The following is an 18,739-nucleotide window of genomic DNA, read 5'->3' as shown; positions in this document are numbered from 1 at the left end:
CCTGTCAGAGTAACTGATGAGTATTCTGAATCAGTTCTTTGGATGAGAAGTGCATAAGAAATGTTGGGAACTCAAAAGTGCCCCAGAGTCCAGTACAGCTCAACATTTAATCCCAAGTCCTCTAACTGCAGATTCATGCCTATTCGATAAATGACTGTGTATAGACTCAAGAGCCTACTAGGAACACAAGCTGAAAGCTGACAGAAACCATGGGAAACTGTCAATGAGTTCAGCTGTGACTGAAGCCCAGAAAATTTCAGGTAACAAAACCTAAGAAGCAGCCTTTGGGCCCAGGACTTGTGCTTGGGGAACCCAAGCTCTTTATACTGTATTGGGCTGTCTCGTAAAGACCCCAAGGGGCAGAAGGAGCTGGGTGTAAATCCTGTTTCTTCCATACTCTGTCTGTGGCCATAGATCACTCATGCTCCTCTGAGGCTCTGCATCAGGCAGCAGTCTCCCAAGTTCTCAGTCCCAAGTACACCATGCAGTGAATGAGGTGATGGGAAATAACAAAAAAAAGAAGCTGATGAAGCGGGGAGTGCAGAATGGAGATGACCAAAGCACTCATAAGTGAAAACTGAACTTCAGGGAAAGGGGAACTCAGTTAAACATGGAATTTAAATAATTGTACATTTTACCAATGAGAAGAGAAGGAAGCTAAAAAACCTATACCACTGCTACCCTTAACTGAAACGCCCAAGGTAAGAAATAAAACGTGGGACAAATACCACTCTGTAAAATATGTCCAAAAGAGTGTCATTACTTAAACATCAGGTCTCAAGCCATTTTAACACATAAGGACAGAATTTTCAAGTGAGTTATAAATCTCAGAGATCGAACACTGAGAAAAGTCTGTTCCACTATTCCTGTCTCATCTCAACTAAAAAATTCCTGCCAATACTAACTCTATTATCCCCATCACAAGAATGGTGGATCACCTGGTCAACCAAGACACTTGCAGAGGTCAGATGACACCACAGCCGACACAGGATGGGACAAATGTGCTGCACAAAACACGTACCTGCTGCAAGAGGCTGTCCAGTGTGTCCTTATCCTGTGACAGAAGGCCATCCTTTTGCAGCCTGAGGATCAGCTCTGGTTTCTTATAAGGCTTAAGTGCCAGTAAGTGAATGACCCTGTCTCTAAAAGGTTGCTGAGAAATCCCAGGATTGCTCTTCTTGATGGCACTGGCGACATTGATTGGCGTTGAGCGCTTCCTTGAGGGAACAGTGTCTGCAGCAGTTGGGGCTGGCTTCCGAAACTGAACCTTTTTGCCTAAAATGAGATTAAACTCAATTAAATTAAATGGCATTTGTGGATAGCTGAAAGACCACTGGCTTTGAGGTTAGGTGATGTGGGTTCAAACAACAATGCTATTTATTACTAGTGCAGATTGGAGAGTTACACAACCTCTTAAGTCAGTTTTCTCATTGTTTGAAGTCAGGTTCAACTCAATCTCTTGAGTCTAGAAGTTAGGAGGAGTGATTGCTACAATCTGATGTTTTGATCATCTGGAGAAATTTCATAGTTTTTCAGCATTCAAATAAGAAACAGAAATGATATAAGAAAGAAATATCATTTGAAATTACTCACATATCTCTTAGCAACAAACACAGCCAAAAACCACCACTCACATTAGCATTTATAAAGTACTTCTAAGGTTCACAAAATATCTTGACATAAGATCCTTACAATCACACTATGAGGTAGGTGCTATTATTCCTATTTTACTTTTTTGGCATGTTCAGGGTCGCACAATTAAGTATCTGAGGCTGAATTTGAACTCACATCTTCTTAAAGCCAAGATAAGGGACATATTCACAACACTACTAGCTACCTCCACAATCAAATCATTTTGAATTACTTGACAATCCAAAACATCCTATTACTTTCCAAGATCCATGTCTTCCCTCGCCTTCTTTCCAACCCCTTCCTAATGAAACTTTTCTAGATCTGCCCAACAGGAAGTAATCTCTCCTTCCTTTGACCTAGGAGCAATCTGAGTCCCATAATGACTGAAAGTTTAACCCATCCTCCCTCCCCCTCCCCATTCACTTCCTGACTTGAATTGAAGGAGGGCTTGGCCTGAGTGCCTTTCTGTCTCCACTCTAAATCACACGCACTGAGCAGTGTTTGCTGAAGTATTAAGAGCAGAGACTGTTGCCCCATTCTACTTAATAGTTTTTACACTTGTCCTATGGGATAAGTTGTGTTTCTTTCATAAAAAAGGGTAGTAAATCAAAATGTCAGAACAGTTCGAGATGACTACTAGGAACTCATGGGCTTTCTGAGTTCCCCAGCTGCTGCTGTTTCCAAAGATGTTGTTCCACTCAACAATGGGAATTAGGCAGGTTTGATTTCTTCTCCCTTATGAATTAGTATAAAGAACAATGTAGTTTAAACAAAATTGTAGTTTTGAAGTAAGAATCACTTCAAATGTAAACAATTAACCTATAATGCTGTTGTGAACAATTCTATTTGAATAAGGAGGCAGTGAAATACAGTGGAAAGAACACTGTCCTCGCTATCAGAAGATCCATGGTCTTGACCCTGTATATCACGGAGATGGCCCACTATGTGCCAAGCACTGGGCTAAGTGCTCTACAAATACCGCATTTGATCCTCACAACAATCTTGTGAGGTAAGTACTATTATCACAACCATTGTATAGAAGAGAAAATTAACACAAACAGGGAAGGGACTTGCCCAGAACCTATAAGTGCTTGAGACTAGATTCAGCACTTCCGGGCCTCAGTTTCCTTATCTGTAAAACACAGGAGTTGGGCAAGATGATCGCTAGCTAAGTTTACTTTTGAAGTCCAAAAGTCCCTGTTCTTTTACATCTATTTTATTTTGAATAATTTTTTTTTTTCTTTTTTTAAATGAATGTAATAAAAACAATCTAGAAGCTCCCTGGAGCTCTGTAAGTTTGGGGCTCAAAGACTATTAAGACCATTTTATGACTTGACTTCTTTCCCCAAAGGTAAGAGGAACCTCTGTCCCCATCTGTGGCAGTCTGGTGTCCATGAGGAAGGAAGGACAGAAGAAGGAGAATCGCTAAGTGATCTGTGACATTTTCACACAACTGGCAGATTCTGTAAGAATAAAAAGAACAGCATTAGGGCATCCTGCTATCAAGCTGCTTTGGTCCTCCACAAATCTGACACCTCTGTGGGCAGGGTCCTGTGCTGGGAGCCGCCAAGGGAGAGATAGAGATGACTATGACACAATCCAGAGGGACTTACTCAGGGACACAGAACACAGAGACTGGTAAATTGCTAAAGAAAGGACAATCAACATACACTACAAACATCAAATGTTATGAGATCAGGTGAGGAAGAACTAGTGCAGTCAAAGAGACTTACAAGCCCAGAAGCTTAGCAATAATTTTAGGTTTATTCTTTTAAGTCTTCCCATCAATGAACTTGGATCCCATTTTCTCTTAAAAACCAAGAAGCACTATCTTCACTTTGAGGAACCACAATTTAAAAAGGATCCTGACCAACTAGAGAGTATCCAGAGGAAGGAAATCATGGTGTTGAGGGGCCCTGGGTCTAGGTCCCAGGAAGATGAGCTAAAAGAACTAAGCTTTCTTTCTGTTGATTATTTCCTATTTATCTGGTATATAGCTTGTCTGCATCATCTCTCCCATGAGATTCTAGACTCCTTGGGGGCAGAGACTAACTTTTCCTCTTTTTAATTCCCAGCATTTAGCCCAGGGCCTAGCACTTAGTGGACAGTTAATAAATGCTTAGTGACTGGCTACTGGAAAAAAGAAAAGTCAAGAGAAAACATGATAGTGATAAATAACTGAAACATTTTTTGTCACAAAACTGTAAAGGTTACAATTCTCAACAATGAGATATCTAAACTATCTGAAAGATTGTCACGTGAAAGGTGATTAGACTGTTTCTGTTTGGCCCGAGAAACTAGAACCCAAAAAAACCAATGATAAAAGTTGCATAGAGGGCAAATTAGGCTTGATGTCAACAAAGACTTCCTGACATTCAGAACTATCCCGAAATGAAATGGGGTCTCCCTCCCTGGATCATGTAAAGGAGAAGCTGGACAGCCACTGGTCATGTAGATTATTCACAGTGGGGATTTCTTTCATATGTAGGATTGAATAAACTGGCTGTAAAGGTCTCTTCCAATGCTAAGAAAACCTGTGCTTCTGTGAGGTGAAAGGAAAGCAACCTGTTATTCTCAAGGTATTGTAAAATTTAAATCACCATTGTCATCTGGACTCATTACTCATACAGATGGCAAGTCATACAAACAACTCACAAATATTAAACTGACAAACAGTCCATGATCTGCATTTCAAGAGAGTGTTCTGAGGAGTGCCCTGATCTGATGCTATCTTAGGCCTGGATACATCCTTGTAACGATCCAGTCAACTATTGTACATGTCTTATTTCCCCTAGGTTTTAAGCTCTTGAGGGACAGGATAAAGGCCTTGACCTTTCCCCAGCTCAGCCATCTCCTCCCAGCCTTGGCTTCCCAAGACATCTTCGTGGCAGCTATTTTCTTCCACTCTCATCACAAATCCTAGAGAAAACTCCCTGTCTATACAAGACTGGACGAAGCAGGAAACTCCAGCCAAATCCTAAAGAACACTCTGCCCTGCCCTATATGGATTCTCACATCAATCATAGCACTAGGATGTGCTGGGCCAGGGTTTTTCTTTTTTTGTTGTCAGTTAGCTTTGGGGGGAAGGGGGAGGAGGGGTATTGAGAATTGTAACCTTTACTCTTTCATGACAAAAAAAAAAAAAACACTCTTATTTTCTCTTTTTTCATGCCTCAATGTTTCCTATTTTAGTTGATCTACTTTAATTCTTTTTTTTTTATTAAAATACCAAATAGGCTTCTTTTACAAGCTGTCATACTCTCAGTTTCTAGCAGTAAGCACAGCAGAATCACTTAATAATGCATTCAATGATGTCTAAGATTTCTTTCAACAACAGGCTACTATGTCAATGGGAAAAGAAGGGATTTTAGAAATGTCTTCTTGTTTTAGAAATTGTTGCTAATTATGTCCTCTGTTCTCAAAGAGGATTATGACATCAAGGGATGCCATGACATGCAAGTGAGTTGGATTTCAGTGAGGAAAGGCTGTGCAAAGTCACCCACTTCACTTTCTCCTCCGGAGCCACCTGGGCTCTAGATGGCAAGATATAGATCAGGAGGACTGAAAATGGCCCTGGATATAGTGGGAGACCTTGGTTTTTTTAAGCTCAGGTCTTTTAGTATGATAATAGCTATGTATTGCGCCACCCTTGAGTCAGAAAGACTTGGATTAAAAGTCCTCCCTTTGACACATAGCAAGAGGGATGATTTTGAGCAAGTTATTCAGGACCCCAGACAACTCTAGAACAGTCTGACCATAAAGTGATCTATGGAATGAGCTGGAATAGAAAGCCAGACTCTGCATCTGAGGAACTGGGAAGACAGTGGTATCCTGGATAGTAAACAAGCATTAATAGGTCCTTTCACTGGTTTAGGCACTGGATTAAGTGCTAAGGATACAAGGAAAAATTAAAAACAGTTGTTGCTTTCAAAGAACTCATGGCCTAATGGAGACTAGCAGGAAAATAACTAGATACATACCCATAGACTAGATGAAGAACAGTCTCCTCCAAGGAGACATCAGCAGCTGGGGACCTCCTCAAGAAGGAGGCATTTGAGCTTTATCTTGAAGGGAACCAAAGAAATAAAGAGGTAAAAGTGAGGAAGCAACCTGTTCCAGGAATGGCACAGCCAGTGCCAAAGGATGGAGTTGGGAGATTATATAGAAAGATAGGAAGGGGTTAGGCAATAAAGAACTTGAAATAATCCACACAGAAGTTTACAGCTGATCTTGGATATAGTGGAGGGTCTCTTGAGTTCCGTGAGTGAGCAGATCCAAGGTTTAGAAAAATCACTTTGACAGCTGAGTGAATGAGACCTGGCTTGACAAGGAGGGCCTCGAGGCCACAAGAGCTGTTAGAAGACCACTTCAACAGTCCAAGTAAGAGATGGTAAGGTCCCAAAATGGGGATGTGGTGATGCAAGTACTGAGAAAGGAAAGCAAACTAGAAATACTGGGAGATTAGATTTGGGGAGTAAGTTTGAGTGAAGAGTCAAGGATGACACAAACATTCTGAGCTTGGGTGAATAGGAAGATGGTAGTGTAACTGACAAAAAAAAAGTTCAGAAGAAGGAAGAATTTTAGGGGGAAAAATCAGTTCTGCTGTTTTAAAAAAAAAATTCACTTCAAATCCTCTTTTCTACAAAAAGCCTTTCCCAATTTCACTGTGCATCTCTCAACTGCTAATCTCGTCTCTCAGGTTATCTTTCATTTACAGTGTACATTTATATTCCATGTACAATTTTTTTCACTATGTGAATAGAATATGTTTTTGCCTTTCTTAGTATCCCCCATCCTTAGCACAGTGCCTGCACATCGCAGGCACGTAGTAAGTGCTTGCTGACAGTGATGTATTGAGTTTCAAGTGACTATAAGATACTCAATGCAAAATCTGGCCTCAGACACTTAACATTTCCTAGCTGTGTGACCCTGGGTAAGTCACTTAACCCCCGTTACCTCAGGGTGGGGAATGTTCAGCTCAAGATATCAAAAAGGTAGTTTTGATACGGAATTGGAGCTTCAAACAAAGATTAGGAATCATCTGCTTAGAGATAATAATTGAATTCATAGTGATAAGATCACTAAGCAAGAGGACAAGAGGGTCCATAACAGAACCTTCGAAGATATCCCCAGTTAGTGGATCTGACTTGAATGAAGAACCAGGAAAGGTGACATGAGGAATAGTCAGAAGTTTAGGAATGAGACTGAGTTTAAAGAGGAGAGGAGTTAAATGCTGCAAAAAGATAAAAATGGATGAAGAGGAAGGAAATTAGATTTAGCAATTAATAGATACCTGGTAATTGTGGACAGGGCAGTTTCAGCTAAATAATGATGTCAAAAGATGGTGGAGAGTTAAGAAGATGAGAAGGAAAAAACATATATGATGAGTAGGAATGATAGGATCAAATATGGGGTTTTTAAGGATAGGGAAGACATACGCATGCTTATAGGCAGGAGACCGCAAGAAGCTAGGGAGAGACGGATGAGAGAGAATAAGTTTCCGACAAATCGCTGATGTATATCAGTAGGGGAAATTTCCAAAAAGATGAAATCACAGCTCTTCATAATCCTCCACCTTATTTCCACAGCTTTTTAAGGTTGGCAAAGTCTTTAAATATCTTATCAAGCCTAAGACTCAGAGCAACCTTGTGAGACATACTTGAGACTTCCTTCACTATACCATTCTGCTTTTTTTGCACATGGTCAAGTAGAACAATCTGGACCCAAGAGAGGTGCATATGAATCCTGGACATGACGCTTACTCCTTATGTGACTGAGCAATTCAGTTATATCTCTCCCAGTTTCTTTTTCTAAAAAAACAGGGACAATATCTGATAATCTCATGGAATTGTTATGGAGCAAAAATGTTCTAGAAATATTTTATTCTAAATTAATACTTTCATCCCTGTTTTCTGAAGTCTCTTTTCTTGCAATTCTGCCAATTTACTGACACGTTTTCTAAACATGAAATAGCTACGCAGCAAAAAAGTTTCCAGCATACAGGAAATCAATGCATTTCCTTCCTGATTACTATCTGACTTCTCAGCTTCCACTGTTTGGCTTACAAAACAATAAGCCAGGGTCCGTTTCACATTTAGCAACTCACCACTCTGTTCATCATGGCCTTTGGGAGGAAAGAAAATATATATGGGTCATGTGACTGGAGAGAAGAAAAACCAGCTGGCTTATAAACATCTGAGATACTTGACCTTCCTGGTTAAACGTTTTTCTTCTTGACAGATGAAAAGTCCCTAAAGATATGGGGCTGGGAAAAGGGCCCACTGTTCTGGAATCTATTGATTTCTGGCCCCTCCTTCCTTCACCCTACCTTTTTGTTCAAAAAAGGTAGATAAAGTTAGCCTCTTCTGAGACAGACATAAGTTAAACCGTAGCAATAAACAGATGTTTCTCAAGATGAAAAAAGACTAAAAGGAGAATCCCAGCCCAGCATTCTTTCCACTATATTTTCCCTCTAAATAATAAACAAATCTGATAATATTAGAATCAGAAGGGACAGCATGAATGCAATGGAATATTCCTGTGACAATGAATATGAAGAATACGGAGAAACATAAGACAGATACAAAGGGGAGTCAGCAGAACTAGGTAAAACAATATATACGACCACAGTAGTATAAATAAAAAGGACAACAACAAAAAGCCCTGACGTGCTTTGTAATTATAATGATCCAAAACGGCCCCACAAAAAGGAAGAGGAGATAATGTATTTTTCTCCTTTCTTTATAGAGAGAGGTCTCCATCTGGGGAACATCACATAGAATGGCAGACATGGATGATGCAAAGATTAGTTTTGGTGAAATGCTTTTTCCTTCCCTTCTTTTAGATTCTTTGGCACAAGGGATATTTTTGAATAGGAGAGATCTAGTGAAGAGAGATACATCTGGAAATGAAGGTGAGACTATACATAATAGGTAAATATTTTTTTTTTAATTACTAACTACTCTCATAGTTATGTAGCCCAACTCCTGCCTAAAGGACCAGCTGGGAAAGGGAAAAGTCATACTCTATACCACTGGAGGGAGTGTGTACAATGAATTCATGGAAATAGTCACCCAGTGACAGTGTGGTTCTCCAATGGACATTAAGAGTAAGATATAAGGAACAGTTAACATGCTGGATGCCAGAATTAGATTCAACCTAGAACAATGGGCCAAATCCAATCAGATAAAATTTAATAGCAATACACAATAAAAATTTGGGTACCAAAAAAAAATCAATTTCACCAGTACAGGATGGGATAAATATAATTATCTAAAAGAAAAAAAAAATGACATGAAAAAGATGCATGGATTTTAAGGAATTACAAAGTTGACACAAGTCACTAGTGTGATAGAGCAGCTATTAAGTGTTAAAAGCATTAAAAGGAGCACATAGTCTTACCATATGCACTCTGTCCTGATCAGATAACATCTGGAGTATTGCAGAATGCACCAGGGTCATATTTTAAGTTAGACATTAACATGCTGCAACACATCCAAAGGAGGGTATGACCAATATGACAAGGGAGTCTCAAAACTCCTTCAAGAATCTGTATCTGAATCATATGGACAAAGATTTAAGACCAGAGGCCTTGACCTCAGAAGCAATGGCCAATGCTGAACTACAAAAATTTTGGCCTGCTCTAAGGAAAAATTTCTTACTAACTTTGGTTGTTCTAAAGTTTGCCTCAGAAGGTTACAACTTTTTTATCATTGGAGTTCTTTGTGTTCTGAGGTCTTAGCACAGGGCTCCTACACATGAAACAACTACTTCATAAATGCTTGTCAACTGAATGATTTAAGCAGAGGTTCAATGACCACTTGTCAGAGATGTTGAGGAAGGCAACTCCTACTCAGAAATGGGTTCACTGGATATGACCTTTGAGATCCTTTTCAACGCCAAGATTTGATAATTCTAACATGTGGTCATGAAGCTTCTGTACTCGAGTACTCCAGGCATCAGGAATGGATTCTTTCCTTTCACACTCATCTAAGTGTACTCTAGAATGCGTCTTCCCTTGGATTTCATGGATTCCCACAGAGAATCTATTTTTCTGACACATTGGACTTCCCCAGTGTGTCTAATAATCTGATCTCTAACCTGCCACACCTGGAGTCAGAAGACCTGACTAATACTTTGGAGTTTGGAAATAACTGTTCCCTTCAACTTCACATACTTGGATTTCAAGTTCACTTTGTTCATTATCCAGACTTTAACTATAGATATCTAAGGTCAATTTTTTTCCCCTCTTATTTTCCTCTTTGAATAATATACTGAAATCCCCATAGCCTTTCTTCTAAAATAGAACTCGATGGTTCAATGGATAGGGTACTGGCCCTGGAACCAGGAGGACCTTCTTCTAAAATAGATAATGTCCATTTAAATTGTGGCTTTATGGTTTACACCCTTAAGGGCATCCAATGGTACAGTGGAGCAAACAATGGGTCTGGAATCAGAAAGACACCAGTTCAAATTTAGATTTAGATATTTATTAGCAGTGTGCCCTTGAGCAAATCATCCTATCTGCTTCAGTTTTCTCAACTGTAAAATGGGGGACACTGAGGGATATAACAGTATCTACCTATCACAGGGTGATAGGTTCAAGAGAGATAATTGTAAAAATGTTTAGAACTGTGCCTGAAATTTATCGGGCATAATATCAGTGCTTGTTTCTTCCCTCTCTTGGTTCTAAAGACGTTACATACCAATTCTCTCATTCAATCACTCCATGAATCTTATGGAGTAGAGATGCAGAGCCTATTATATCCATGAGCATGTTGAGGAAGGCAACTCCTACTCAGAAATGGGTTCACTGGATATGACCTTTGAGACCCTTTTTAACGCCAAGATTTGATAATTCTAACATGTGGTCATTACTTATATTTCCTAAAGAGTACAGTACCAACTCACTGTCTTCTCTTTTACTAGGAACTGTACTACCTTTAACAACCAGATTCATGTATCTTCAAACTCCTTAACATCCCAATTTCTCCATTTCCTTAAATCTAAGACCTTACTCCTTTATTCCACGTCAGCCATACATAGGGATGTTCACACATTGGTTCTCCTCATTACATAGTAATGCTGCTTTTATTTAAGTAAAAATTTCAACTTTCATTGATCTGACTAAAACTTCATCTCATTCCATCTCTATATCTCACCTTCTTTGCCCTCACTGAAACATCTAATACCTCCACCCTTTAGTAATTTCTCAAGTTATTATCTTCACTCCCTTCTCTACTCTTGATCCTGGAGTGGACCAGTTCAGCTTTATACTGGTCTCTCAATTCTCATCTCTGGATCTAACCATCACTCCCTGACACCTTCATTGCTACTCAGGTGCAGTATGGCTCTTTCTCACTAGTGCTAAAGCCAAATTCACAACTCTTTCTGATCTCACTCTTAACTTCCCTTGCTAGCTTCTCTCCTGCCACTCCCCTGATGAAATTAAGTGTATTACTTTAAAAGATTGGAAACTAAGTAGTGAATTGCTCAGGGCAACATCAGCACAGTGCCAGAAAAACAGCCAGGGCCTGCAGCCCCTGGCACAAGAGCCTTGAGAGTACTTCTTCCACCTGGGGAGCAGAGCTCAAATTTAAAAGAAAGGAAAAAATATCAAAAAAAAAAAAAAAAAAAAGTTCATTACTCTAAGCAAAATGTGATTCATCCTTTCTGGACACCTTCCTCTTGTACCTAGAATTCCCCATAGTCTAATACTTTCTATTGAAACTTTTGAAGCCTACTTTCCCCCCATGATTCCTCCTTGACATTCCTTGCTGGTATTGCTTTTTATCACCTGATCTTATTGTATTTTTATTATTATTCTTATATACCAAGCAGAGTTTAATTTATATTAATCTCTGTAAATGTTTTCTTTCAACTACTAGAATGTTAAGTTCTTAACAAATAAAGGCTATGTACAATTTACCTTTATTTAAACTTGAAAATGTATTGTTATATAGAATAAGAATATATAACCAATATGCAATAAATACAGACTAAACTACTAGAAGCTTTCATTTCATCAGTATGGGTACTCCCCTCACTGACACAGATCTTATAGCCTCTTCTTTGGTTGTTTTACCTAAGAACATCCACTCTCCTCACTAGATAATCAGTCTGTTGTCAACAGGATCACATGTGGTCATCTAAGGTAATGACCCTCTCTACTTCCTTTCCTTTGTGTTATGATCGCTACAGAAATCTGCTGACCAGCTATCCCAAGTTGGAAGGAGCTGCCATAACTTGTGTTTGCTGACAATCTTTCAGAATCAGGTCATCTATCAATCAAAGACTTGCATCAAGGTGAACAAACGAAAACTACAAATTGAAAAATATTAATTATATAAATCTTGGCTTTCTTATAAATAAAATTGGGATGATAATACTTACCTTACAAGGTTGTTAAATGGAACTTCAAAGGACTATAGAAATAATTTCTACAAAGATTGTCATCAATAGCATAAAATGAGAACAATACATTATGAAATTAAGAGGTAAAGGTCTCTTTCATATAGGATGACTAGGGAAGGCTTCCAGGAAGTGGCATGTGACCTGAATTTTAGAAGAGAAGAAATGTTGAAATGAAGAGGAAGACAGATTCTGAGTGAAAGCTTGCCTGAGAGGTGGACAAGCAAGAAATAAGTTCTAGACCCAGCAAGTTTGCCAAGAACAATTTAGTGTCTAGTGAGGTGGGCAAATTCGTGTGGGATGCCAGGTAACAGAGTTTAACTTTATTTTGGAGGCATTTAACATCTGATGAATCAACATATAGCCCTCAGATGACCATGTTCCTATGCACCTTACCGACATAACGAGCTCCTGGTTTAATGACGATGGCACTGCGGCTTCGAGTCTCCTCCTCAGCTTGAGCCATGCTTTGTCGGGCTTTTTGGTAAGAATCATCGGTGGCACACACAGTAATCTTGTCTTGTATACTGCCCAGGCAGTCCAGGTGGACATTTCCATTGCTGAAATACAAATAATAAACTGAGTTCTTCACTTTGTTAACAAATAACTGACAGCCAGAAAACCTGTGAAGAAACTCCAAGGCTTGGTCATTTCCTGAAAGCTGACACTTGCCCTCAAATGTCTCCCTTCTACAAATTCGTTTCAAATAGAACAGTAAATTTAACCACCAAAGAGCCTATTAAGGTCACTCTCTACCATGTTACTCCAGCCTAGAATATTGGAAAATATTCCTGACATACACTCCTGACTAGATAGCTCTAGGAGACTTGGGTTCTAGTGCCAGCAATGCTACTAATCCAGTGGCTTTGGGCAAATGAACTTATTTCCCTTCTCTGGGCCCCAATTTTTTTCATCTGTAAATCTCTAACATCTTTCCACCTCTAATAGTCCATTTTATGAGTTTCAAAGTTGCTTTCAACTCTAAAATTCTGTGATTCTGTGACCTTGGAGTACATGTTTTAAAAACAAAATTTGGTGTAACTGTAGGCAGAGACATAACTTTTTAAAAGGACAGGTATGTCAACGCATATTTGCATTGACACAAATTATTCTATAACATCACTCACCTGGACACATATTGCTGGATGCAATCAAAGCTCCCTTGGGGGCTATCCCTGCCAATATTTGAAAGATAAAATGTGAAAGTTCGTACGTCTGTTGGATAACCAGGCCGGGGAATTGTGATGTGCTGTTTGGAAAGGGAAGGGGAAAAGTGTCAGTCACTTGGAAAGTGGCACTATGTGACTTTTATTAAGGTTAACCAAAAAAAAATCATTGGTTAAACCATCATTACCATCATAAGCCAAGACCAATCTTAATAAGAACAACTAGCAATTATAATACAGCACTTTAAGATTTGCAAATTGTTGTACACATATTCTCTCATTTGACCCTCATCAAACTCTGGGAGGTGGATGCTATTACTACCCCCATTTTATACACGAGGAGACTGAAGCTGAGAGGTGTTTGGTGAACTGCCCAAGGTCAAACAGCTAAGAAGTGGCAGAGTTAGAATCCCAGCACTTTAGGTTCCGTGCCAACTGACTGACCTTATGAATAAATTACTCAAACCGCAGGAATTTTTACAGAGAGGAACTAATTTTATTTCTCATTAATTTTTAAATTTCTCTTGTCATAATATGTGTACAAACAGCTATCAAGCTTTACCATGATCAGAAGAGAAATCCAAATGAGTCCCATCAGGACCCTGGATTTCCACTTTTGGCTGCTCTCACACCTGGACTCTTTTCTGTCAATGTCCTACTTGTGCTTTTGGAGCTCCTGCTCACATGCTGCCTCTCCTCCTTTCCCAGCCAAAAGGGATTCCTCTTTCCTTTGAACTCTCAGGACACCCAGCGCCCTTCCTCCTTACCCCTTTTAGTTCTATTCCTCCCACTGTTCCTTTTCACCTTCTACCCAGAACTTAGTGGATAGTGGATCCTTAACAAATAATTGGTGAATGAATGACGACAGTTTCAGGGGCAAGATGACTTAGAGACGGAAAGGCCACATGTGATGCTGTTGACAAGTAATTATATCTAGCACATTCCAGACTATGAGGAAGATGGCTGGGATAGGAAAAAAGTGTGTTCTCTCTTTAGTTACCAGCTTTTTATTATAAAATTATCACTATACACCTAGACCTCTTGGAAAATAAAATTAAATAAATCATTTGATTTAAAGGAAAAAGTTTCACTAAAATCTCATCTTCTTCCTGTCTTACCTAAAAGCAAGATGTTAAACATACGGCTTTAATTTGGGAGCTGGGAGGGGGCGGGGGTGGGAAGGAGAGAAGAGTTGCTTTTATTTTGTTTGCTTTTAAACAAAGTTAGCCAAAGGAGGGCAGATGAATTTAATACTACATTTTAAGTACACAAGGACCTGAAAAATATTTATTTACTGGATATGTCAAGGGGACTTGAAACCAAATAATTAACTTTTCTATAATAAAAAATATATATACTTAATCTGGGGAGCTAACAGCATATATAATAAAGAATATTATAAATGAATACTATAAAGATATTAAGATACCTGGGTTCTAGACTCAGTTCTATTCTTCACTTATCATGACTAAACAAAATATTTTATCTTTGAATTTGGAAAGAAATTCCCATTTTGAAACTCTGTACTCTATATTCTAAAAGAACTTCTAGCTCTGAGATTCTAGCCTGAATCTATTTTTTCTCCAAAGCTAAGATTCAGTTCTACCTCATTTATGCACCAAGTATTTCACTAGGACTCCTGCTGTTGATATACTACTCACTGAACACATGTAACCACCCAGAGTAGACTTAAAATAACCCATTTACAGATGTGACTTTTGTTCTCAATTACAAGTCATTCGAAACACACTACACAGATGACTGAGTTTCAAGTTTCTGAAAATCAATGCCAATCAGGAGTTCATGAAAAGCATCAGAAAAATCATGGTGTGTTTTTAGTTTGACTTTTATTTATAATTACCCCAAATACATTAACTGGAAGCAAATTCTAAGAAATCATAAAACTAGGAAAAAAATCAAAAGCCACTTCTGATTGAACCTGAAACCTCTCTTATTAACTGCTTTTTCAAACACTCTTTGATCCTTTCTTTTTGTCACCTGCAAATAAAACACCATGATTTTGCTAAGACAGAACTCCATTAGTCTTTTTAATACCAATTAAACAACTCCCATTTCTATTGTGATTTGCAACTTTTAAAATACTTTCCTCACAACCACTCCAAATAGAAGAGATCATACAAATATCATTTCCATTTGATAAAAGAGGGAATAGAGGCTGTCCACAACTACACAGCTAAGAAAACACTGGAGCCAGGAACTGTACTAGGGCTTCTGATTTGAAATCCTAAGATTTAAACCTTGTACTAAAGTAAAATGGCTGATGAATAGTACAGATTCAACTACAGAATTCTATCAGTACCATTTAGATTGCAAAAGTCGTAAGGGTCACCTTATTGCTGTGTTTAAACATCTGAAGAGGGAGCTGTCAAAGGGGAATTGGATCAGAAAACAGAACTCAGAGCAGGGGCTGAAAGTTGCAAGGGAATAAATTTCAGTTCAAAAGGAAATAGGGACTTGTTTATAATTAGAACTGACCAAACATGAAATAACAGTGAGTTCTACATCACTGGGGACATTTACAGAAAGAAGAGAGGATGACTTGTTAGAGACAGTGTATACTAGGACTTGCTGTGTGACACTGGCCAACTCCTACCTCTTCAAAGAGCCCATTTCAGTTATTTTCTGGAAAACAGAGACATTGAATTAAATTGCTTACTGTCCCTTGGCGTTTTAGTACGCTATAGTGGGGAGGGGGAGACATATTTTATGAAAGGATTGAACTAAATTCTCATCAACTTCAACATCATGATTCTATTTATAATATCTTTAACAAGGGGATTAATCATATACTTTTAGTTTTCCTTAACCAAAGGTATATAAGGGCAAAAATAAATGGTATTTTGCATTATCTAAAAAGGTTAAAAAATCAAGGGTAACTCCCTAACAGTGCTGTGTTCCTTTAGTTGGAAAGCTTAAGAATAATTTGGGGGAGGAAGGAGGGGGAGGAGAAGAGAGGGAGAAAAAGAGTGAGAGAGAAGCAAATCTAAATAGCACAATGAATTTCCTTTTGAGGGAGGGTTAAAGAATATAAAGAAATTTAGGTTATCTTCCATTAAAAGACAGGCTTTCTCTCTCCAAGGAACTCTAATATATAAACTTCTTGAAGCCTCTGAATTTGACCTATTTTGAAATAAGCATTCAATTTTAGGATTCTTCTGTTTCAGATCTAGTGCCTAAACCTCATTTGATATCCTATACATATATAAAAAATAGTTGAGATTCAGGGCTTGTTACCTCCAAGAAGATTAGCAGCTAAGCTTGATATCAATAGAATTTTTAAAAGTATAAAAAATGCGAACTATCAAAACACCAAACAAGTGAGATCTGGTTAAATTATGCAAGAAAAGAACTGGATCTTTCTCAGCAGTATTTGAAGACTAATTGAAAATATTCGGAAAACTCAGCATTCTGTTTAAATATTCCAGATAGCAAGAAATTTAGCCAGCTTTTCAGTTGGGAACAAAAGGAAAAGTACAAGCATTTACTTAGCACCTGCTACATGCCAGTTGTATTAAACACTTCACAGTAAGTAAACTTGGGAGGTAAGTGCTATTAAGGATCCCATTCTTGAGGACTGCCAGGAGGCCTAGAAGATAAAGCAATGGCTTTGGAGTTCAAATTCAGCTTTAGACACCTACTAGCTATGTGACCTTGGGCAAGTCAAAAAGGCTTTCATCTATAAAGTGGAGAAAATAAAAGCACTTCACTCCAAGGATTGTTGTGAGAATCAAATATCATGATTGATATTTGTAAAGCACTTAGTACAGTGCCTGGTACATAGTAAACACTATATAAATATTAGCCATCAGTAATTCTTATTCTAGTTTGGGAAATGAAGGCAGAGGTAAAGTGACTTATTTGAGGCTACCTAGTTACATAAGTATTTGAGGTCAAATATGAATTCAGGTCTTCCTGACTCCAGGTTCAGAGCTCTAGCTACTGAACCCTCCCTCCCTACCTGTTTTCCAATTCTTACTCTATTTACAATTAGCAACTTTTAAGTCCAATTGCCATGAAAAACAAAATTGGGATGAAAAAACACCAGCTCTCAAAGGGGCCTTTAGTAATCCTAACACCTTATTTTTAAGAGGAGAAATCCAGAAACATGAAAGTTAGTCAAGATTATACAGGAATCTTGATTTCCAAGGTTCTGTCTCAATATTCTCTTTGTAACATTTTGCTGCCTCTTTGTATCTAAATGTGATTCTAGATTTTGAACTTCTAATATTATGCAACACTTGCAAGCTAACTCCTCAGGCAGTTAAGTATTTGGCAGCAGGCAATCTCAGGTTTCTCTTTCCTCAGTTCTGATTCTAATGTGTCAGGGATAAAGGCAACGTTTTCAAATTACTGGATGATATAAATCAAGAAAAGCCAATCCCTACCACAGAATTTAGGTCTGTTAGAACAGGAGTATGTAGCAAATCTGATAAAATAAAATATAATAGGGGCAATTATAAAGTACCTTTAAAAAATTATTTACAAAAACACAAAAATGGGATAGAATTTGGATGGATGATAATTCAAAACAAAAATAGCCAAAGATTCTCAAAGGACTACAAAATCTTGGAAGTTATTTTATTGAAGATTAAAGAAAACATAAATAATAATTTTGTTTAAATATTTTCCTTGCCCAATTATATAATGTGATATAATGTAAGATTAATAAAATACACAGAACTTGCCCATTATTAATACACACACTCTAACCTCAAAACATGCCAAACCTTGAACCTTACAGGAAGAAAGAAATGGGAAGAGAACAAGAGAATAAGCAATACCACGTGCCAGGCACTGCACTAGGCACTTTGCAATTATTATCTCAACAACCTTGGAAAGTTGATGCTAGCCTTATCCCATTTTACAGTTGAAGAAATTAAATGACTTGCCCAAGGTAACACAGCTTATTAAGTGTGTGAGGATGAATTTGAACTCGGGCCTTTCCTGACTCCAAGTCCAGTGTTCTCCAGTACTCTCAAACAGCCTAGCTAGCAAACAGACAACAGGACTAAGAGTCAAATGTGAGAATAAAAATAAATTAATATGTGTAAGGCACATAGCTAATCTTAAAGTGATATGATAGCTGGTATAAAATCCAAAAGAAGAATCAAATCAAACTAGCTGTAGGTATTAAAAGGAAACAGCAAGTGTATTGGCCCCCAGCCCTCCAAAAACACCACAGACTCTCTGAGGCAAGCATCAATTTCTCACAGCAAGAACTACAAAGTTTGAGAAGCACTGTCCTGGGGGCACATCTTCTGAAAGATACCAGTGCTGGGAGAGATGCAGCTGTCCTGACAACCTGGGGGAGAGGGAGAGGAGGAAAAACCCTTATCTTAAGAGATTTTGTGAGAATCAAATCAACCAACACTATAATTACCAATTGCTTACTGTGTTCCAGATACCATGCTAGGAACCATAGGCATAAAGACAAAAACCAAACAATCCCAGCTTTCAAGAAGCTTATAGGTTAGGAGAAATAAGAAACATAAGCAGATACAAAAAACACA

General features: G+C 38.3%; 1 protein-coding gene across 1 annotated transcript in view; it reads right to left on the bottom strand.

Moving 5' to 3' along the window:
- The window catches only part of ELL (elongation factor for RNA polymerase II), a 131,192-nt gene that overhangs the window by 34,875 nt on the left and 77,578 nt on the right, over positions 1 to 18,739 (bottom strand). Inside the window, exons 3-5 of the mRNA XM_051972314.1 lie at positions 13,170 to 13,291; positions 12,439 to 12,602; positions 1,022 to 1,275 (exon numbers count right to left, since the gene is read on the bottom strand). Coding sequence (XP_051828274.1) covers positions 1,022 to 1,275; positions 12,439 to 12,602; positions 13,170 to 13,291 — 540 coding nt within the window. The remainder of the gene's footprint in view (positions 1 to 1,021; positions 1,276 to 12,438; positions 12,603 to 13,169; positions 13,292 to 18,739) is intronic.

This window comes from Antechinus flavipes, chromosome 1, assembly GCF_016432865.1.
Source record: "Antechinus flavipes isolate AdamAnt ecotype Samford, QLD, Australia chromosome 1, AdamAnt_v2, whole genome shotgun sequence".
In the NCBI taxonomy this organism is placed as follows: domain Eukaryota; kingdom Metazoa; phylum Chordata; class Mammalia; order Dasyuromorphia; family Dasyuridae; genus Antechinus; species Antechinus flavipes.
This window is presented reverse-complemented; position numbering and strand designations above follow the sequence as displayed.